Consider the following 22368-nt stretch of genomic DNA (forward strand, 5'->3'; position numbering starts at 1 on the left):
GAAAAAGAAAAGAAAGAAAACATATCTGAGGAAATGGTAAGCAATGCATTGTCTAGCGCGGGTCCCTTGTGGCCTGGAGTCTGCCCTAGACCGACCCTCATCCTTTGGGACAGTGACAGACAATAGGTCACTGGCTGAGCATCTGTCCTGACATCTCGTTTCATCCTCCCAAAGGCTCCTTCAGGTGGGTCTATTATTCCACCTTACAGAGAGGAAAAAGAGGGTTAGCAGATAAGGCAATGAATGGTCCAAGGTCACGGGCTGATGTATAGGACAGATGGGATCCAAACCAGACCTCCGTGGGAGACGGCAGTGCAGAGTGTTAAAACACTGGTTGTGGAAGCCAGATGGGTCCTGCCCTGGCTCTGCCGCATCTCAGCTCTGTGACCTTAGGCTGTCGATGGGCCCTCTGCGCCGGTTTCCACATCTGTAACATGGGACTGTGAGAGTCCCCTCCTGTGCGGAGTAATGAGCTAAGGCAAATAAAGCTCTTAGAACAGGGTCTGGTGAATAATAAGAGCTGGTTACGTGCAGGCCTTTATTATCTGGCTCTAAAGCCCACACACACACCTGGGCACATGAAAATAACCCTGCATAGAATGTCTGCCTGGCACATCGCAGCTGTTCAGTAATGAAGTGTAAGATGGGAGGATGGACAGAGGTGAAGGGCAGGTGCAACACCAGCCAGCCAGCAGAATACTGGCCAGACACAGCCTCAGCACCGTCCTGGGTGGGGAGAGGCGTATGAGGATGAAGAGCAGAAGCCCTACCCTTGGGCTCTGAGCCCAGGTGCTACCGCCTGCTGGCTCAGCCCCTTGGACCAGTGACTGCACCTCTCTGGGTCTGCACCATGGGCCCCATAATAATTCCTTCTTTCCCAGCTGTCATGTTAGTCTCCTACTGCTGCTGTGACTAATTACCACAAGCTTAGTGACTTAAAACAACATAGATTTATTATCTTACAGTTGTGGAGGTCGGAAGTTCAAAAGGGCTTTCAGTAGGCTAAAAGCAAGGCACTGGCAGTGCCGTGCTCCTTCTGGGGGCGCTAGGGCAGAATCTATTATTCCCTTGTCTTTTTCTAGTCTCTGGAAGCAGCCTGTATTCCTTGGCTCATAGTCCCCTCCTCCATCTTCAAAGCCAACAGCGAGACATCTGTCAATCTCTCTCTGATTGACCCTCTGGCCTCCCTCTTATGAGGGAGGAAGGTCTCCTTGGCCCTTCCAGGAACCCAGCTGCCCAACTGCTCCACTCAGGGTCCAGGCCATGGGCAGCAGAGTCCATCTTGTCTGGATCAGCCCAGGAAGTGGGAGGACAGGTACTCCCAGGGAGCCACTGTGAGTCCCTGCAGCTGGGCCAGGAGCCAAAGGACTGACCCGACAGGAAATGCTGAGGCTGCACGGGGCCCTCTGGTATGGCAGCAAACTGGGCAGGAAAAGCAAACAACTCTACAGGGGGCCGGAGTCTACATCCGGTGCACTGAAGGGTGAGAGGTACAGCCTGCTTCCAGAAAAACACAGGAAGCCAGAGAAGAGGGGGTGCTCAGGGCTGCTCTTTCAGCCACGACTCCCCCAGTGAGAGCTCAGGCTTGTTGTGAGTACACGGGCTGCAAAACCCACCAGGCAAGGCCAACCCTGCAGGCTCCAATGGATGACTGTGGATATGACAGGCCGAGCACTAGGCCTGCCATTTACTGGCCCTCCAAGGTGTTGGGTACATCACTCCAACTCCCTAAGCCTCAGTTACTTGTCTGCAAAATGGGCATAGTCGACAGTCTCTGTCTCCTAGGACTATGGTGCCCAGGAGATGGATAAGGTGCAGGAAGCACTCAGTAAATAGCAGGCAACACCATCAGCATCAGCAGGAGCAGGTGACTCTGGCTGTGTGGCCTCAGGCTACTCGACCACCCCGAGCGTCCCTTCCTGCTGGCCCCTGTCCTGGCTCCTAACAGTTGCCAGAGTCAGAACCCAGGTTCAAAGGTTTCATTTCCATATTGTTTGTGTTTTGCTCATTTTCATGGAGACACTGAAAGTCACCTTTCAGACCCCACCCACTCATCCTTCTATCCACCGGTACCATCATTCATTCAACACGGACGTTTTCAGCATTCCCCTGGTGCCTGGCACCATGCTAAGCCACGAGGATGAGGACACAGCAGCAAGCAAAAGACCCCTCTCCCCCACAAAAAAAATGAACCGCTGTCCCCATGGAGCTGGCCTGCAGGTGGAGAGACGCTTCCTCACCCCTCTACCATTACAAGACCTCAGTGCGGGGTGAGAGGGGCGGGGGGCCTCCCCCAGAATCACACACAAGCAGTACCAAGGCCACTCCGCTTGGCTCCCCAGTTGGGGTCCATGGAACACCCCAATGACTGCTTAGAAACTGTTCTCCCAAAGCTCAGACAGCATCTATTAGCAGGCAAAGTTCTTACCCCCAATAAACACACAAATAATCGGATCATTCATATAGGGCCAGCCGAACTCGTCACCATGAGCCAAACGCTGAGGCTCATGGGCTTGGACCTGGGGTCCCCGGCACATCCCTGGAGGACAGTGTAGTGGTCAAACACCTGGCCTCCAGGTGGAGAGGCTCTGGTTCCAGTCTCTGTTCTGCATGAACACATACATCTATATGTAACCTTGGCCACCTAACTCCACCGAGCTTCAGTTTCCCCGTTTGTGACATGGGTAATACCAGTGCCTACTTCCTAGAGACGGGAGCAGTAAATGGGACTGGGTTTTTAGCTCAGTGCCCAGTACATAGCAAACACAGTCATAATTGTGACTTATTATTTGCTGCTATTTTATTACTATTATCTGGTAATCAGCGTGTCTTATGGAAGAACAAGAAAGCATCATAGGTTAGCTGAGCACTTTGAAGCCTGCTGTACCCAGCAGCAGGACAGACGAGGTCCTGGCCACCCTTACTTCTTAAGATTATTAAGCAGGGTAGCCCAACCCTAAAATCGCCCACAGGCCTCAGCATAACACACACCCAGCAACGCCGGCAGATCTGTTTATCCCATAGCAGCAGCCTGGCTGCCTCCTCTGAGCAATGCAGCCAAGCAGGCGAAGGGACAGGGAAGTCCACAGGCCTCAAAGCCAGAGACAGACCCAAAACCCCTGGACCTGAACTGCCAGTCGGCCTAAATTGTCCTTGTAACCACCTACCTGGCAGGTGTGATCCCTGGGCAGACTCCTAGAGGTGGGGTAGAGTGAGAGCCGGATCAAAGCCAGATCTGACTCCAGGGTACAGAGCCCAACCAGCTTCCTCTAAAACCAAATCTAAACCAGGACCCAGGGTAACGACATCTAATATTTTTGGAGCAGCCGGCACATGCCGGTCAGACTAAGCAGTGAATGAATGTTAACTTATGTACACCTCACAGGGTCCTGCAAGAAAGGAGATTTATTACCCCCGTTTTACTAATTAAGAAAGTAAGGCTTGGGACAGGAAGCCACTTGCCCAGTGACACACAGCTAGAAAGCAGAAGAGCAAGACTTAAAGCCAGCTCTATAGCTCAGAGCCCAAGCTCCCAGGCCCTCGAAGACCCAGACCCCGGCACTGGCTTTGCCCACCGCACCCCTGCCTGGGTAGCTCACCAGGTGGCACATGGGGATTGGGACTGGCCCTGCCTCTTTCCCACAGAGCCTTGATAGGAGTGAGGTCTCTTTGAGGCTGCAGCCCTGCCTGGGCAGTTACTGCAACTGTACTGTCAGGAGCTTCTCTGGAGGCCAGACACATAGCCCGGCAAAGTCCAAGGCCATTTCCAAACCTGGGGCAGAGGCCATGGAGAAAATGCATTGACAAGAGGTGAAATGTCCTCCGCTTGGAGACTTGCTTTTTCAAAGCAGTGTTTGCTTAGTGACTACCTTTAGGGAAGTTAAAAAAAAAAAAGATAACAAAGAGAAGGAATTCAATCTAGATTGATTCTTCTCCCAGAGGATTCCAGAGTGGAAAATCACCACCCAAGGAAGGAGCTGGAACTTAAGTAAATGGAGACCTGGAAGGAGGGACTGAAGCTGGGGGACGCACAGAGAGCACTGGACAAGGAGTCAGGAGGCTGCTAGCATCTCGGTGTGTGACCTTGGGCAAGTCCCGCCCCCCCTAACCTTCCCATCTGTCAATGGGGCTGGAATGGAGGCCTGTTAGGGCTCATGCAGTGATCAGTGCTCTGTAGGGTCTCAAGGCCCAGGAACATCAGTCCCCATTAAGGGAGTTCCAATGTGATCTTCATCCTGCTGTTGGTGAGACTCCAGCCGAGGAGTCCGAGGCTCTGGGCACCCCATCTCTGCCCCTCCAGCTCCCTCGCACGGGAAACATCCAAACTGGGCAGGAGGCGGGAGCAGAAGCAAACACCATATGTGTATTTAGTCCTTTCCACAACCAGTCTCGCTTATTCTTCAGGATGCTTCGAGGTGGATGTTCTGTCCATCTGATACATGGGGAAGCTGGGGCTCGGGGGGGTCCACAGGCAGCTGAAAGCCACCGAGCAGTGAGAGGCTGAGATGGGATTTGAGCCTCCAGTGCTCTTGGCCTGCTACCTCCAGGAGATGGTGCTCAAGGGGGCCCAGAGCTTATTTGCTCCAGGGAGAGCTGCAGGACAAGGGGTGATGCTGCAGTATGGCAGGCGGAGGATTGAAGGGAGCCTGGGCCCTTCTCCCAGAAACACCTGGCCCACCCTGGGCTGCCCTGACCAGCGGGCTAATGAAAACAAGGCAATAGGTAGGCACCAGCTCTGGGGACCACTGGCTCACAGCCTCAGCATGGCACCTGGCACCAGCCAGACACAAGATCTGGCTGCAGAGTCATCAGGTCTCTAAGACACAAAGAGAGAAGGCAGGCAGGGACGGGCCAGTCTGCCATGCTCCTGAACCCAAGGTCAGGAATGGGGCGGGGGCGGGGGGGGGTCTCTGGGAGGGTGGTCTGAAGGAACCAAGAGCCCCAGACCCTGTGTGGGGGTGCACTTGCTGGCTGCCCACACCGTTTCCACCCCCATTTCTGCTCAGTGGCTTCCTCTGTGTGAACACCCCTTCCAGCCCTCCCCTCTCCCACCAGCGAATTTACACTCACTTGCTCAGCCAGGACCCCCTCCTTGCTTCCCTCCAGCCAGCATCCCAGCTCCCTGGACACCCCTCTCTGTCTCACTTTGAAATCTCAGCATCCACCACCAGACAGAGCTTCTGGGTGGCTTCATTCCTGGGTCACCTGGAGGGCTATAATCCTGGGGGAGCACAGCCACCTCTGAATTCCCCAGTCCGGGTGCAGGACTGCTGATTCATTTCAGGTCCCTAATCAGGGAGGAGAAGCCGGCCCCCACTTAGGGCCTAAATTACAGAGGCCACCCCAGCAGGACCCCTCCCAGGGTCCGCCTACTCCAGAGACAAATGAGCTCTATAAGGACTGCTGGGCGTAGATTTGAATCTAGGACTGCCTTCTGCTCCAGGGGCCCAGAGCCACATCTGCATCTCTAAGGCCTCCAGCTGGGTGACACCTGCCTAAGAATTAGCCACCCTGCCCCAACACACTCCAAGAAAAGACAAAGGGCAGCTCGAACACCCCTCCCACACCAAGGAGGCTGCCCCTGGCCTTAAACCCCAAGGGCCTGGATCCACCACTAACACTTCCCTTAGAAAAGGACTCTCTCAGCATCCAGGGTCCCCAAAGTCGGGCCGTGAGCAGCAGTGAGTAAGGCTCCAAGAGGCCTCAGCTTTCACAACCCCCACCCACAAATGCACAACACAACCCAGAGCTCATTTGTCAAAGACCACAGAGGAAACAGTGGTGAAAGAGCCGCCTCGGTCAGGTGCTGCTGTGACACCAGCCCCCTCCGACTCCCGAGGAGGAAGCAGCAGTCCATTGTACAGGTGAGAAAACCAGAGCCCAGCAGGCTACGACTAACACAAGGACCCATGGCCAGTGCTGGGGCTGGAGTCAGAGGCAGGCGGTCACCCCAGCATCCAGGCTTTCAACCATTAGGGGCCCTGTCTCAGACAGGCTCCCAGGCAGATAAGAGCAGAGCCCCTGACAAGTCACAGGAAAGGGGGTGGGAACGATGCTGGCAAAACGAATGGCAATGGCAAGGACGCCAGATCGGACCACGGGCCAGGCAGGCCACTGAGTGCCAGACGGCGGGTTAACTCTCAGCCGCGACCCAGTGGTGTAGGGACTTTACTGTTTCCATCTTGCATAGGAACAGACTGACATCTGGAGAGTTTATGTGACTCCTTCAAGCCACACAGCTAGCGAGGGGCACAGCAAGCGTTTGGAGCCAGGTTGCCCTCTGCAATTCACAGGCTTGTAGACAAAACAGAAGAAGTAACATGAGTTTCAGGGACCGACCTCTTCCCTCAGGCCCAGGGACCTTGAAATGTGTTCCTCCTTAGCCGAAGACCTCTCCTGAGCCCTCTTGGCTACAGCTCCACCCTTTCCCACACCTCCTGCCCTGCTTCTCTTTTTCCAGTCACCAAAAAAAAAAGGAAGGAGGCTCACTTACTGTGTCTGGGGCGGTGCAGCCACTGGGTCCGAGTCTGCAGGAGAAGAGTCCAGGGAGAGCCCGTCAGGCTGGAGGCTGGCCCGATGGACTCAGCCCATCCCCGCCCCCTTTCCCAATCTCCCCAGGGTGCGGGAGACAAGGCCTGGTCAGCCTGGGTGCCTGCTGTGCCTGTCTCCCTTCCCCCAGCCACTTCACCAGTCATCAAGCTCCCCTACCCACCTGGGCCTGCACCACCCCACCACCACCAGGCCACCCCAATCCCCAGTCCAGAACCAGCAGCCCTGCCTCCTCTGGGCCTGCGGCCCCACCCCCGGCTCTTCAAGGAGTCCCTTGTCCCCAGGCCTGCAGGAAGTTCCTGCTAGTCCAGTCCCCAGTCTCTCCCAGATGACAGAATCAAGAGCTCAGAAGCTGTCATTTAACACCAACCTTATCAGGGCCTTCCCACCCCCAGGGCCACCAGCTCCCCGATCCTGACGAGTTGGGGGAACCTCTGGGAGGCTGTGCCTGTGGCTGGTGTGATTCCCAGGGAGAAGCTGCAGGGAAGGGGTCAACCACTTCCATTTACTATATGCCAGGGCACACCAGATGCTGCAGGAATGCTCGGAATCCTGGCTCCCTGGGGAGGTGGTGGAATGCAGCTTCTTCCCAATGACTTTTCCCCTCCTGCTTTCTGGGGACCACGAGGCATCACTGGGAGCCTGGAGCTTCCAGCCTCTCCCAGAGGCCTGAAAGTGGGAGGACCCGAGGCTCCTAGAACACCTTACCAGTGACAGGGGCGAAGTCCCCCTGAGTCAGCAGTGTGTCTGCATCCTTCTCTGCAGCAACGCCTGGGACACCCAGGCCAGTGCTGGTATCCTCGTCATCATCACTGTCATCGAACTCAAAGGCCTCTCCGGGGTCTTCCTCCGCCTCTGGGGAGGGGCCTCCTCCAGGAACCAGTGGATCTCCTGAAAGGGAGGAGGAGTTAGCTGGGCTCCACGGTCTCAGGGTTTGGCCAAGGGAGAGATGGCTGGAAGGGGGAGAGCAGCTCTGCAGGTCTGAGTGAGAGAACAAGGGCAGTTCCCAGACCCTAGATGAAACCCATGCCCGGGCCAGACGGCCCTCCTGTGCCCCTGAGAAGTCCTTTGGTTGGGCGAAGGCTCTAAGCAGATGGGCAGTGGACAGAGAGGAGGGAGCACGCTTTCATGGTAAGTTTGTGTGTATCTGTACTTGAATGTGTGTCTCTCACACTCTTGTTTTCTATTTTCCTATTTTGTAAGCAAGGAGGGCTTTTTAAATGCATCTGCACATGTGCGTATGAGTACGTGTATGTGTATTTCTGTGTGTGCATATGTGGCTATGCATTTTGCATGTGGGCAAAGGAGCACAGGCAGGCTCATTCTGCATGCTGCACTTCACTTGGCATGCACAGCGGCATAAAATACAGCTGTCTGGAAGAGTCTGGAGCCTGAAGGTAATAGCTCTCAGGTGCCAGGGCGAAAGCTGGCTGGGGCAGGGCTCAAGGGGTGTGCTCCCAGCACAGCCTCACACCCTGCTCCTCCCTCCTGGAAGACCCCCTTCCTGGGCATGTCCTCCTGTCACCTGTCAAAGCTCAACTCAAGCAGAAAGGATCCTTCCTGGCCTCTGGCCATTGCCTTAACTAATGGATGTCCTGCCCCCCTTCTCTGTCTCAGCCCCCTGTTTTCTTCATCCTTTCCTGTAGAACGTGTAAGTATGTGTTTTATGCCCATTTGTACTCCCTACCAATCTTGGGTCCCTAAAAGCAGTCCCTTTTAATGGTCTCTTTAAGGGGATAGGTTCTAGCCTGGCCCTGAGTAGGAGCCCAGCAACTTTCATAAGCAATTAAAGGGACAGATTCTCTATCCTGAAGCTCATAACGAACCTTCACATCTCCACCCCTTCACCCAGCTGAGGTCCCCCGTCTGCTTCCTTAGAAGACTTCTCTTCTAGAATATGAGGCGGGACAGAACCTCAAGCGTTCGCCAAGCCCCTCCCACCTTGTGCAAACCAGCTCCCAAACTAAAGGGCAGTGTGGTCTGGTTTTCAAAGTCCACAAGGCTGACAGCATCTTGGACCGCCCCAAGCAGTCCTGCAGCAACTCATGCCACACGACCGAAAGCATGAGCTTCAGGCTCAGCCGGTCCCGCCTGGGCCACCTTCCAGCTGCATGGTTCTGAGCCAGTGACTTCGCCTCTCTGAAACCTGGTTTCCTCCTCTAAATTGGACAACAAAACAGCACCTACCCCATGAGGCCGATGTGCACATGAACGGAGATGTAGGTCAGGATTTCTCAGCCTCTCCACTGTTGACATTAAGCTACAGCGTCTCTGAAGCGGGGGACACTGCAGGACGTGTAGCAGCATTCCTGACTTCTAACCCACCATGAGCCAGTAGTACCCTCCAGCTGTGACAACCAAAAATGTCTCTAGATATTGCCAGATGCCCCTACTTGAGAACTGCTGGATAGATGGAGCGCTTGGCATAGTACCTGGTATTTGTGTTACATAATATTACCTGTCGTGATAACTGCCCTTCCCAGCCTGAGATCCTTGAGGGCGGGACTGGCTGGTCCATGTGTGGACCCAGCCCCAGCACGCGCCACAACATGGATGATACGTGAACAGGTAGGAAGGTGGATGGAGCAGAGAATGGGGGATGGACCAGCAGATGGACAGATAAACAGCTCTGATTCCAGCAGTCTCTCCGATCAGAAAAATCCAATCTCCCACAGTGACCCGGGGGCTTCCAGAGCAGAACACTTGAGGTGTGAATATATCACATTCGAGAAGCCCCTTCCCAGCTGCTTGGCCGCAGCAGAAACCCAGAGCTCTCCCTTCCTCCCCAGCTTCCTCTGCAGGATCATGGCCAGATGAAGGCCATTAAAGTGGGGGCCCAGCCCCTCCCTGTGGGAGCTTTGGGGAGCCCACGGGCCAGCGTCGACCGGGGTCAACTCCTCTGGACAGTGCTGTGCCTGTGGCACACGCTCCTTCCCCAGGTGTGAAGAAACACTCATTGAGAGCCTGAAATGTGGCTCATGAGCTCCGTGTTTAAGCCTCACAATCACCCCCTATTTCATACAACAAGGCCACAGAGATTTCGAGAGCTAAAGTAATGCACCCACAGTCATACGGCTAATAAGTGAGGAGCCGCAGCTGAACCCTGCTGTCTCCCGGAAGTCGCCCGAAACCTTGGACACCTGGCCCCATGATGCTGCATTAACAAATGAAACGCAGGGGCTGAGGGGGAAGCTGGGTTAGTGGCTTTAAGTGACAGTTCTCAAACCCACTGGTGGGTCATGAAATCAATTAGAGGATTCCCAGGCAGCATTCTGTTTTGTTTATGAACTGCTTATTGGGAATGTTTTTAAACAGAACATGAATAAAGTCACATTCGGTATACATCTGACATGGCTGTTTACACGTCTGTTCTAGTTTCCTACAGGGTGTGCAGAACCTTCTGCTGCGTCTTCTTGCTCACCCCGCTCCAGCCACACCGGTCTCCTTGCTGCACCACGAATGTGCCACACATGCTGCTGCCTCAGGACCTTTGCCCTTTCAGTCCCGGGTCCAGAATGTTCGTCCCCTGGCTGTCTTCTCCTGCTCTCATCTCCTTCGGGTCTTTTTTTTTTCTTTTAAGCCTACAGCACCTGGTCTTCCTAGGTGGTCTCCCATCCAAGTACTAACCAGGCCCGACCCTGCTTAGCTTCCGAGATCAGACGGGATCGGGCTTGTTCAGGGTGGTGTGGCCGTAGACCAGATTTTTACTATATATCAGTGGTCCCCAACTTTTTTGGCACCAGGGACCAGTGCTCCTTGAGAATCTTAACGCCTGACGATCTGAGGTGGAGCTGAGGCGGTGATGCTGGCGCTGGGGAGCGGCTGCAAATACAGACGAAACTTCGCTCCCTCGCTTGCCGCTCACCTCCTGCTGTGCAGCCTGGTTCCTACTAGGCTACGGACCAGTACCGGTCCGCAGCCTGGAAATTGGGGATCCCTGCTATACATCATCTCCCAGTGAGGCTGCCCTGACCAAAACTGCCCACAGAGACACTAGGGCTCCCTCATCACCTTGCCTGCTTTACTTTTCTCTATGGCCCTTAGGAGCACGTGACATGTTCTATGTTTCACTCATTTTACTATCTGTCTCCTCTACGAGAACACACCTTCGTGAGGATAGGTATTCTTATCTGTTTAGCTCATGGTTGTATCCTCAGCATCTGGTACAGTGCCCAGCACACGGTAGGCACAAAATAAGTATTTGCTGAATTCACACACACGCGCGCACACTCCTGCTGTCGTGTCTATGGGTTGTGGTTTTAAAAGTTTAAAAAATGCGAAACGAATGACCACAAAGTCCCTGCCCACAACTTCCGGGCTATCAGATACAGGCCCACCTTGACCAAGGGGGCCTCAGTGACCTTGGTCCCTGCCCACTGGAACCTGCTGAGCAGGCGATTTTTTTTTTACACCTGGCAGGTATCATGTAGTGACTACAGCTTCACAGCCAGATACCTCGTTCAGACTCCAGCTTTTCCGTACCCTGGCTATATGAGTATCAAGTTGTTTTACCCCAAACTCCAAGCTGCAGTCTCTTGCTCCACAAAATGCGGCCAGTAATAGTAACTACCTTGCAGAGTTATTGAGAGGATGAAATGAACTAACACACATAAAGCACCTGTGTCAGGTATGTGCTCACTAAATAGCAGCTATTTTTATAATGGTTGTCCTTATTATCAGTCATTGTATCATCATTATGATGATGATGATGATGATGATGATGATGATGATGATGACGACGACTGCCCTGAGTTGTAGCCTAGCCCCTGCCCCTGGGTGAGATGGGAAGGCCGTCCCCGCTCCCAGGCCAGGCGCAGGCCATATCCAGGGACTTGGGTCACTTCTGCGCCTTTTCCTTTTAGGAGTACAAATGGCTTCAGTTAGCCCATCGATCAACACAGTCATGTCCATATCCAGTTCCCAGCAGACCCTACGCTGGGAGGTTCAAAGAGGAGTAAGACATGACCCCTCAATATCAAGGAGCACACTGAGGGGAGAAGCAGGCAGATACGGCGAGAGGAAAACATAAAACCCCAGAGACTGAGCCACCTCTTGAAGGCAGGAGGGGACTCATGCTCGCCAGGCCTCGGGCACGAGGCCGCCCTGCGCAGGGCCCTGAGGGGTGAGTGAAGGTCTGACGGGATCAGGTAGAGAGAGGTGCTGCCGGCTGAGGCCACGGCAGGGACAGAGAACAAACAGCAAGGGACCCAGCTGAGCTGAAGATGTGAATAAGGATGAAGGGGCTGTAAGATGGCTGAAGAGGTGTTTACGGCATCTGAATTTTATTTGGTAAGATGATGGGAAGCTCTCAAAGAATCAGAAAGTGGCAAAGAGCCTGATGGCTCAACCAGATGACACTAGCCAGCAATATCATATACAGCTAGAACAATAAATGGCCATGAAATGCTTCTTGAATGGAAATGAATGGATTTAATCATAAAATGATTTTATTCTCACTTTCCCTGTCTGGTCCCCTCGGTGGGTAGGAGAAAAGGTACAGGGTGCCCATGGCAGCAGGAGCCAGAGCGGGGACATCCTGGGACCCAAAGTCGCAGTCATGAACCAGGAGATGCCCTTGTTCCCAGGGCTACTCCCAGGCTCCAAAGACCCAGGCCATCAGACCTCACTCCTCATCAGAAGGAAAAATCAGAAGGCCCACCTCTGGATAATTGAGAGCTGAACCGAGCCCCTCTTACCCATCTGGACAGGTGACATGGCTGGCTAGAGCTGGCCACACACATCTAGATGTTCCCAGACACGCCTCATTCTCAGGAGAGTCAATCCCAGTTAGTCCAGGAGGCGGGGACCCAGGAAGCCATGGAGAAGGCGGGCCCACTGTGCTGGCCCACACCCATTGGGTAACTTGGCTCAGGACAGAGCACATGGAGCACGCCAGCACAGGGAGCCACCCTGCCAACAGCCCTCAGTGATAACAGCTCCCAAATAAGCGATTACCACGGGCCAGAGTCTTACCTGTGTTTAAACCTTGCAACAACATGGCAGAGGGTGTCATAATTATCCTCATGTTTATGGGTGATGAAATGGAGCCATTGAGACACCTAGTCACACCAGCGGCAGTGGCTGGGTCAGGCTGACCAAAAAGCCCTCGCTCATTACCACTCTGCTATCTGCCTCCCCCAAAGAGGGCAAGAGGACAGGAAGCCAGGCCTGGCAGGAGAAACAGCTCACGTCCATCCCCTCCAGGGTGGGGCCTGGCCTCCACCTGCAGTGTCCGAGGCCCCACTGCTCGGGTTGCCAGATAAAATACAGGACGTTGAATTGAATTTCAAACAATTCACGAAAAATTTTTTTAGTATGTGTTTTTCTTTTTTTTTCTGACTCTAGCGGCCCTACCCCTGCTAGATGGATGACCTTAGCACCTTTGCAGGTAGAGATGGACAACCCAGCCCCTCACCCTCAGCCCTCGGGTCCCCGAGGGTTTCATCCCCGAGCACACTTCTGCCCCCAGATGGGCTCAGGGCATCTTAGGGACACAGGTGAAAAATCAACCCTTGTCTGCAGCCCATTCAGTGAGCAGGAAATTATTATTTCCCTGTTGCAGACAAGGAAACTGGGCCAAAGGGATGAAGTCATTTGCCCAAGAGCTCCCAGCTAACCACCTGGGGTCAACCTGCCCCCAAGCCAGTGGCCCTCTGTCAGCCCCACAGCTTTGTTCAAAGGAGGGACAAACAGGAAGGCCGGGGTACGGTACCTATGGCGGCTTGTGGAGGAGGGTTGGAAGAAGCCATCAGAGAAGGTCCAGCTCAGATCAGCACTGTCTCAGCCACTCGCCTGTGAAAAGAAGGCCAGAAATCTAATTAGATAGTGTTCGAAGCCAAAGTTTTGGCGACAGAGAGGGGTCACCGGCTCACGACCTGTGCCCTCAAGCCTGTCAGCTCTCACATTTCTTTCCTGGCAGTTCCAGAAGCACAAGACAGCCCAGAAAGGGCCCAGCCCCCATCATAAATCATTAACCAAGAAAAACCAGCAGCTTCAGAACCGTATCCCCGTCTTCCCAGAAGTCCCCTGCCACCACAGACCTTCCTCTTGCCCACTGCCAAGGGCTTTGTGAGCCTGGTGGGTCCAGCTAGACTACCCCCTTGACCCCTCTGACTTACAAGTGAAGCTGCAGCCCAAGACCAGGATCTCACTCTGCCCCCGAGTTCCAGAAGTTGGAACACGCCTGGACCATCATGGACGTAGCCAGACACTTCCCTCTCTGGCTGCCCAGTAACCAAGAGTCCAGCCACTCTTACCAGCTCCTGCCCACAGCCCTGTTGAAGGCCATTCACTCTGTCTCTCCCTGTTCTGCACCCTGGGGTTGGCCAGCTGGCAAGGGGCCACCCGACTATGGCATACGGGTACAAGGGAAGTAAAAGGCTAAAGAGGAGCAGATGGCACAAGATAGGGGCAGAATCCCAAATGCTGGGGTTGGGGAGCACAGTTTCTGCTGGCCTCACCATGGGGACTCACACGTCAAAGAGGCCAGCACCTCTGGTGGGCCCCCCTGGGCCCTGGAGCCAACTTTGCCAGATGTCTCCTGCTGAGCACTGAGAGAAAGAGTTCTCCCCCATCCCTTCTGGCACCCCAATTCTGAGCTAGGGGTTGCCCTCCCAGACCTCCCTGCGGAGGAGGGAAGCATCCCGAAGGAAAGGGCCCAGCCCTCCAGTCTGATCGGCCCCGACACAAGGTCCCTGTGTACCTGCTTTCCCTTCTACTCCTAAAGCCTGCACTTCTATGACTTGACTTCCTAAATAAAAACGGAATATATGTAAACGGCAATTCATGACAGCAAACATTCACGTAGTGCCTACTCTATCTCAGACATCATTCCAAGCGCTTTACAAATAATGTTAACATATATGAATCCAAATTATGAATAAGAACATGTGGCCCAGAGTGGTTAAGTAACTTGCCCAAGACGGCACAGCTGGTAAGTGGCAGAGCCAGGGTTTGAACCAAGGCCATGGCCCCAGAGTCCGTGTTCCTTAAGTAACCGCCATGCTCTAGTGCCTCTCAAAACCCAAACAATGCAAAGGATGTACAATGAAAACAAGTCTCCCTCCCACCCCAGTCTCTCTAATCCCCCGGAAGTGGCCACTGTTCTCGTTCCCTGCGAATCCTCCAGAACTACCCCACATGTGTACCCACATGCATACCTGGACAGATCGACTCATTTTGTACAGGAGGAAGCACACCCCACCTGCTGTGCTGCAACCACGTTTTCAGCTTAAGGATCTCGAACATCATTTCAGAATAGTACAGAGAAATCAGTCTCATTTTCTTTAATGGCTGCGGAGTACTTTTTTAACGTACCATAACCAACCAATGTACCACAATCCCTACTAATGAACACTGAGGTTATTTCTAGGCTTTTGGTATCATAAACAATGCAGAAACTAACATCCTTCATACACACGGCCTTGAGCGAAAGCATCCGTGAACCCGAGGGCACATTCCTAGAAACAGATCTGGTCAATTTTGATTGAATGCCAATTGCTCTCCACTGAGTGGACTGTGTCTTTTAGCCCCATGTGGAAAACTCCCAGAATGAAAATTTTATCTTCAGCAAAGAGTTTAGGAAAACAAACTGACATGTCTGCAAATCCCTTTGCACACTGAAAGACCAAACAGCAGCTGCACAGCAGTCCTCCTGCGGGTCCCTCCTCCCGAGGAGGAGGTCCCCGGGCAAGGGCACAGACCCACAAGCCCCAGGCACGCCCACAGGCCTGGGGCCTCCAACTGTGCACACGCATGTCCTTAGTCTCACAAGGTGGTGGGCAAGAGAGTAGGGATGGCTCAGAGCAGCCCGCTTCCATCCCTAGAGACCCTTAAGGCACGACAGTTACAAAAGAGTTCAGGCTACCTGATACCACCTGGTTCCCACCACGCAGTAGTTAAGACACTTAGGATGAGTCACTTAACTCTGGGCTTCAGTTTACTTACCTGCAAAATAGAGATTAAAGTACCAATCTCGCAGGGTTATTTTTTTTTTAGGCGAGGCAACTGTTGGTTGACCTCACAGATTGCAAGGACCTTGTCAACTCACAATCCCTTATTTTTTTATTTTTTATGCCTACAGCACTTGGTCTTCCTAGGTGGTCTCTCATCCAATATTAAACAGGCCCGACCCTGCTTAGCTTCCGAGATCAGATGGGATCGGGCTTGTTCAGGGTGGCATGGCTATAGACTTGCAGGGTTATTAAGGCAACTAACAGCAAAAACATGTAAAGCTCTTGGAAGGGTCCCTGGGATACACTGATCTATGGCCTTCATTAATATTTGGGGCACAGGCTGTGATGACCACAGCTCCACCTTGGGGGGTCAGGGACCTAGACTGGAGTCTCAGCCCCAATGGCAGATGAGCTGAGCCTCAATGTCCTCATCTGTAAAACAGGGGTCCTACTACCTGCCCCCTGGGGCTCCCAGCAGCACACCTGAGGTCAACCACAAAGCCCCACGTAGGCTCGGACAGCACGAAGATGCCTGTCCTTAAATCTGTCGGCACCAAAATGAGAGACAGAAAATGAGGCTTTGTGTCTGTATTCCATATCCCAAGAGTATGACAGACACTGGGCGTGGCTTACAGAGGGACCCAGAGAGACTAGGGCTTCCAGCTGTGGGGATGTGGGATCATCGAATGGGCAGCAGCCAGGGGCGGCAGCCTGGGGCAGCCGAATCCACCTGCAGGCTGGGCTCTGCCTTGTCCTCTCCGCATGACCTCAGGCTTCTCCTCAGCCTCTCAGTACCTGGGGCTTCATCTCTGTAAAGTGCACATGACAGCACCTGCTCAGAGATCTCACAGGCCTGCTACACGGAAGGAGTCAGATCAGGGGTGTGAAAGTGCTGAGTGAACAGGAGGCTATTTCTTTTTTTTCTTTCTTTTTAACGTCTCTCTTGAGCTATTCGCGTTCTGGAAGCTTTCAAGGTGGGAGCCCGAGCCAAAAGAAATGTCTGATGATGCCCCTGAAAGGACTCTCTCTCTGAAAAGCGATCCAGAACCTTCTAGCCATGACTATCTCTAGCAAAAGAGGCAGCCGGCCGAAAACTCAAAGGGGCCCAGCAGACAGAGAGATGCCAACTCGGTTTTCAAAGTGCACAGAGGAAAAGGGCAGAAAGGGAACTCGCTAAGATAGGCACAGTGCTGTGCTCGCTGGTAGGGTTACAGACTTTCCGTTTACTTTCTATTTTTCCAAATTTCCCAGATATTCTGCAGTGAGCGTTATAATAAGGGAAAAATGAAAATAAGCATTCTCATTTTTAAGAAGAGGACTGCCACAAAAACATCACAGCAGGTCAGAACCGGAAAGCAGCTACGAGCTGGTGCTGCTCTCTCTTTACAGGTGTGCACAGAGTCCAAAGGCGGGAGGGACTCGCCCATGGCACGGTGCACTAGAGAGGCAGAGACACCACCGCACTGGTTACGAGGACGGGGTCTGCTGCTAGATCTGAGTTAAAATCCCAGTCCGCACTGGCCGGAAGTAGTTAACACCTTTCTCGCTAGTACCTGCCGCACACAGGTCCCACGCGACCTGTAAGCTCTCCGTACACCGTGGCCATTGCTATTATTGTGATAGTCACAGTGCTATGCTCGGTGGAAGCGGAGAGTTTCTTCTCTTGGGGGTTCACCTCTTTAAAAATGATGGCCAAGACTGGCCGGGCAGGCGGACCCTCTGAACGGTGCTCTTTCTCGCTACACGGTGAGCAGGGGGCTGTGTTTTCCAGCCACATTCAGACAGAGTGAGATGCGCAGGAGCCAGGGAGGAAGCCCCCAGCTCCGGGCTGCAGGGTGTGCCCCAGCAGGTCAAGCTCAGTGACCAGGACCACCCACGAGCAGCCACGATTAGCACCTTCCTCCACCCTCGGCAGCCCCGCTCACCTGGGCAGGTGTCTTCCCGGGTCCAATTCAACTAAAGTGCTTATTGGTTCCTCTTCCCTCTAGAGTTCAAGGTCCATCACCCAGAGGCCCAGGAGGAAACGGCTCCTCGGAAGCCTATGAGACTTACCCCATCTTGAGCCATCTCCCACCCCCCACTCAACTGACTCACCCCAATCTTCTTCCTCCCAGTAAGGCCTTCAGGCCAGGAGTTTGAGGACAGGGAAGGCTGGCCTCTGGAGAGAGAAATCCCGGTCGGGGACGAGCGGGTAGGTAAGGGTCCGGACAGGCGACAACTCAGTCCCAGAAGCTAGGGAAGCAGCAGATGCTGGCACATCCAATGCGGGTGGCCTCACTAGAGGAAGGGTCACCAGCTTATCTGAGGAAACACCAGAAGAACTACAGCGAGAGGAATACGACCAGACTCCAAGCACAGGAAGGGAGAGATGAGACACACAGAAAGCGGCCAGGCTGCGGTCCCAGAGACCCAGCTTCAGAAGCTGAGTCTGCTGCTCTCCAGCAGCGAGATCTCAGGAAGCTATCCCCTCTGTCTGTGCCACTCGTCCTCATGGGTCACTTGGTTGCAAATGTAAATGACATGACATCTGACAAGGCTGGTTGGGTCTTAGTAAATGTTAGTTGCCTTCCCAGAGGACCATCGGCGTCGTCCCATTCCGCAGACGGCTCAACTGAGTCCCAGCTGACCGTCCAATAGGGCAGGTGCCCTGACTTCGTGACCCTCATCGCCCCTGAGATCACGAAATGATTGTCTTTGAAATGTTAATAGCTGACAACTCCGGACCACTGCCGTGCACGGGCCTTAATGCTGAATGTTTTCCAGTTTTCGTCTAATTCAACTCCCATAACAGATGAGGGAAAGGAAGCTGAGAGACTGAGGGATGTTCCCGGGGCCATGCACTTACTGAGCAAGGTGTCACTGGCCTGTGAGGGGACAGCCAGGGCAAGACCCTTGGCCTGCCTCTCATGGGGGTAACGAGCACTGGGCGGGTGTATGAGCGAGTGGGCGGAGCACCCTCCAGGCCCTCCCCAGCCTGCGGTGGGAGCCTCCAAATGCCAAGGGGCCAAGAGGGCCAGGTCCTGCCTTCGCCCGCTGGGCTCCAGGCCACTCGATGGACTTCCTGAGGCGGGAGGGGGGAGGGACGCTCTGAGAGGAGTACCCTCTGGGCCGCTGCAGGGGCGAGGCTTGGTCAGTGGCTGAAGCCCAAACTACGGAGGTTCTATCCCTGCCAGGGTAGCTGTCCACACCTCCACCGTCCCTCCTCCACTGATTTACTAGGCTAGGCGTGCCCCTGATCAATGATCCCCAGGCAGAACAGATGGGAGCAGCCCCAAGAGGAGGCCTCTGCACAGAAGAGCCCGCCTAACCCCCTCCCCACACCCCTCTAGTAGGGATCCCTGCGGGCTGTTGCCTGGGAAACTAAAGCCAGCCTGGAGAAGCTGCACGACCCTGTGAGCGTGAGGGAGTGCTGCTTCCAGACTGGTGCCCAGACCCCCTCCTCCTCACAGCCCCCATGCACATTAACCCCCTCATCCCCAGCTATCCAGCCCAGGCAGGAACCACAGGCACTTCCTGCTGCGAGCTGAATTGTCCTGACCTCATCTCCCGCCCCCATTCCGGGAGGGTCCCAGATCCTCAGCCACATCCTGGGTGCCCCATGTGATGGGGCCCCACAGCACACACATCCGGAGGCTAGAAGGGGACAGCACTGACTTCATGCCACCCCTTGGCCTTACCGAGCCTCAGTTTCCCCATCTGAAGCCACCTCTTAGGCAGCCTGGTGCTGGTGTGGCTCTAGCACACCCATTCCAGAGCACGGCGCATCTGTGCAGGAGCCAAACCTGACAGGTGGCCTGCGTTCCCGCCTTTTCACAGATGGGCCAGCTGAGGCGCAGATGACACAGGACCAGGAGGAGGTGTGTCTGACTCCACGCGATTTGACAGAGCTGATGCAGGGGCAGACGGACAGTCCAGGCTGCGGAAATGGCCCGGGCAAAGGCAGAGAGGCTGGAGGGAGCTGGGCTTTTCAGGGAAGGGCGCCACACTGCCAGCCGGCTCACTGGAGTCACCAGTGACCCTCACCCGTGACCCCACAGTGCCAAATCCAGTGGACATGTCTTGGCCCCACCTCAGCGACGTCCCTCTCGGCCGCTCCCTGCTTTACCTGCTCTCCGGGCTCTCCTTCCCGGGCAGTGCCACACTTTCCTCTGTCTCCAGGACATCCAAATGCTGGGCAGCCCCCAAAGTCAGGACTCCGACCTCACCTCACCTCACCTCCCTGGGAGACCTCTCCCATTTCACGGTTTTTAAGACCATCTCCACAGTGATGCCTCCAGTCTGACTTTCCCTTGAACTCCAGACTTCTGCCTGGATGGAAGCCCGCTCAGCATGTCCCCCATGATCTACTGGGCATATTGAACTTCACACCCATGCAAACTCCTGACCACCACCCCTGCTCCTCCCAGCCTTCCAGATCACCCGATGGCAGCTTCGGCCTGCCAGGTACTCAGGCTAAACACCTCGGGCTCCCCCTTGACTCCCTCTTTCTCTCACGCCTACGTCCTACCCATCAGCACACCTTGATGGCTCTACCTTCCAAATATGTCCAGAATCTGACCACTTCCCGCCACCTCCCCTGATACCACCCTGGCCCAAACCACCATCATCTCTCACTAGGACCATTAAAATAGCCCCTTGACTGGTTCCCTGTTTCCACCTTCGCCCACCCCCATCCCACACACAGCAGCCAAGTTCCCCCTCTGCTCAAACCCTAAATGCTTTCCCACCTCGTTCAGAGTGGAAGCCGGGGTCCTCACCTTGGCCTACAAGCTCCTACGTGGCGCACGCCGCCGCTACCGCCCTGACTTCAGATCCTACCTCTCCTCCCACAGCTTCACTCCCCCAGTCACAGCCGCCACCCTGCGGCTCCGCAGACAGCCCACACGGGCTCCAGCCGCAGGGCCTTTGCACTTGCTGTTCTCTCTGCCTGGAACGTTCTTCCCCCAAACATACACATGGTGGCTCCCTCACCTCCCCAGAGCTCTGCTCCAAGGTCTCCGAATCAGGGAGGCTTCCCGACCACCCTCTTTAAAACAGTGCACACACCTACCCGCCACGCTCCGTCCCCTGACCAGGCTCCCTGTCCTCACAGTCCTGAACACCTGCGGGCGTCTGTAAATTTCAGTTGTTTCTCTCAGTCTCCTCCCACTAGGCCAGAGGCAGGGGCATTATTGTTTCTGTTCGTTGCTCTATCCACAGCCCTGGAACAGCGCCTGGCAAACACCTGGCCTCAACGCACACCTGCTAAATCGATGACGGAACCGCCTGGTCTCACACCGGTCCCGACACCACCATCAGAGGAGGGGAGAAGGCCACCAAGGCCCACAGGGCACCCACTCCTGGGACTGTGCCTCCCCCAATCTGAAATCAGCCTGGAGCCAGGACAGCGCCTCCCAGGAGAACTGCATAAACAGATCAACTGCAGAGCTGGGCAAGAGGCGGCTCCCCAAAACCAGTACGGGAAGAAGTCTGGGGCTGACGCCAGGGCGTGGTCGGAGGGAGAGGGTGGGGCAGGGCTGGAGGCAGGACTGGACTATTTTTAAAAACTTGCTCCCAAAAAGACCACATTCTTGCTCTAATGAATCAGAATCATGTGGCCGGGAAAGGGGATAGGACATCAGAGGCCCAGCTCAGTGCCACACTCAGCCGCTCTAGCAAGAGGTACACACACCAGTGTTGGCCACGCACGCAGGTGAGGGGCCCACCATATATCCAGCTGTCCAAGAACGGAGCACAGGAGCCACAGGGTCAAGGCTGGGCAGGCTGGCGGGCCACGGAGAGCAGAGGAGGCCTTCCTTTCAAAGCCCACAAGGGTCCAGTCCAGCTCTGATCTCTTTCTTTAGGCCCACACTTTGCCTCTTTCACTTTGTCCCACAAGAGACCTCTGGGCAGAAAGAAATAATCTTTGCAAAACTCAGAGCTAAAAACAGCTCAGCCCACCCAACCAAGGCAGAGCACGCTGACCAGGCAGCATCTGAGTTCTTCTGAAAGGCAAACCCTGCACGGAGCCACAAGGGACCAGAGGCCTCAGCCACACAGCCCAGGATAGCTCTGGCTGAACTCTCCAAGCAGCCAGCACTTACATTCAAACCTCTCCCCCAAAAAGACACGAGTGTCATTCCTGCTCCTCTCTGTCCTCTGCACCTGTGGGGAAGATACAGAAACAAGTGTCTTCTCACCAGCTCCACGAGCAAGCGGGCCATCCCACGGGTGGTTGGGGCCTGGCTCTCCACGTGTTCACTGTGACACTACGATGTTACTTCACTGCTCTGATCGTTGGTTCCCATTCTGAATAAGAGTCCCCACCACGTCGAGTTGTTATAAGGATTAAATAAGATAATAATTCACGAAAAGTGCCTCACTAGGAGCCTGGAACCCAGTAATTGCTCAATAATCAGGGGTGCCCACTGATATGCCCGGGGCAGCCACCAGTCTGGCCTGGTCCTGAGGCTAACACTCAGTTACATAAGCTCCTCGAAGGCTCCACCAGCCTCCCACCACTTTTAAAGTCAAGACTCCAGGGAAGAGCATCAGAGTCAGGAAAGAGGAGGACCCCAAAAAGAGACAGCAAGTTCCTTCAAATGGTGCGAAACGCAGTGACAACCAGAGCTCAGTGCATGGTGCCAGGGAGCCATTCCAAGCCCCTGTGTCCAAGCAGGAGGGGCCTGGAGCCGGCCGCAGAGGTACCCCTTTATGTAAGGCACACTGGCTGGAGGATCAGCCCGGGAGAGCTGCAGATAACAGGATGCTTCCTCTTCCTTGTTCGAACTCAAATATATTCAGCTAAATTCAAGGACAACTCCTTTTTAAGCAGCAAACTTACAGTGACCCCTCCCCACACACACACACACACACACACACACAC

General features: G+C 54.6%; 1 protein-coding gene, 1 non-coding gene and 1 pseudogene across 6 annotated transcripts in view; all 3 read right to left on the reverse strand.

Annotated features, from left to right (window-relative positions):
- Positions 1-22368, reverse strand: part of ARHGEF10L (Rho guanine nucleotide exchange factor 10 like) — a 127573-nt gene that overhangs the window by 84087 nt on the left and 21118 nt on the right. For all 5 annotated transcript variants that reach the window (XM_039842080.1, XM_039842078.1, XM_039842081.1 and 2 more), the window contains exons 2-4: positions 13262-13341; positions 7258-7440; positions 6494-6527 (exon numbers count right to left, since the gene is read on the reverse strand). In XM_039842080.1, coding sequence (XP_039698014.1) covers positions 6494-6527; positions 7258-7440; positions 13262-13298 — 254 coding nt within the window. In that variant the 5' untranslated portion in view covers positions 13299-13341. The remainder of the gene's footprint in view (positions 1-6493; positions 6528-7257; positions 7441-13261; positions 13342-22368) is intronic.
- Positions 10128-10246, reverse strand: LOC120585901 (5S ribosomal RNA). Its single transcript, XR_005648571.1, has one exon. It is a non-coding gene; the product is annotated as a 5S ribosomal RNA (ribosomal RNA).
- On the reverse strand, positions 15623-15740 carry LOC120585906 (uncharacterized; annotated as a pseudogene).

The sequence above is a fragment of the Pteropus medius genome, unplaced genomic scaffold (assembly GCF_902729225.1).
Source record: "Pteropus medius unplaced genomic scaffold, Ma_sr-lr_union100, whole genome shotgun sequence".
In the NCBI taxonomy this organism is placed as follows: domain Eukaryota; kingdom Metazoa; phylum Chordata; class Mammalia; order Chiroptera; family Pteropodidae; genus Pteropus; species Pteropus medius.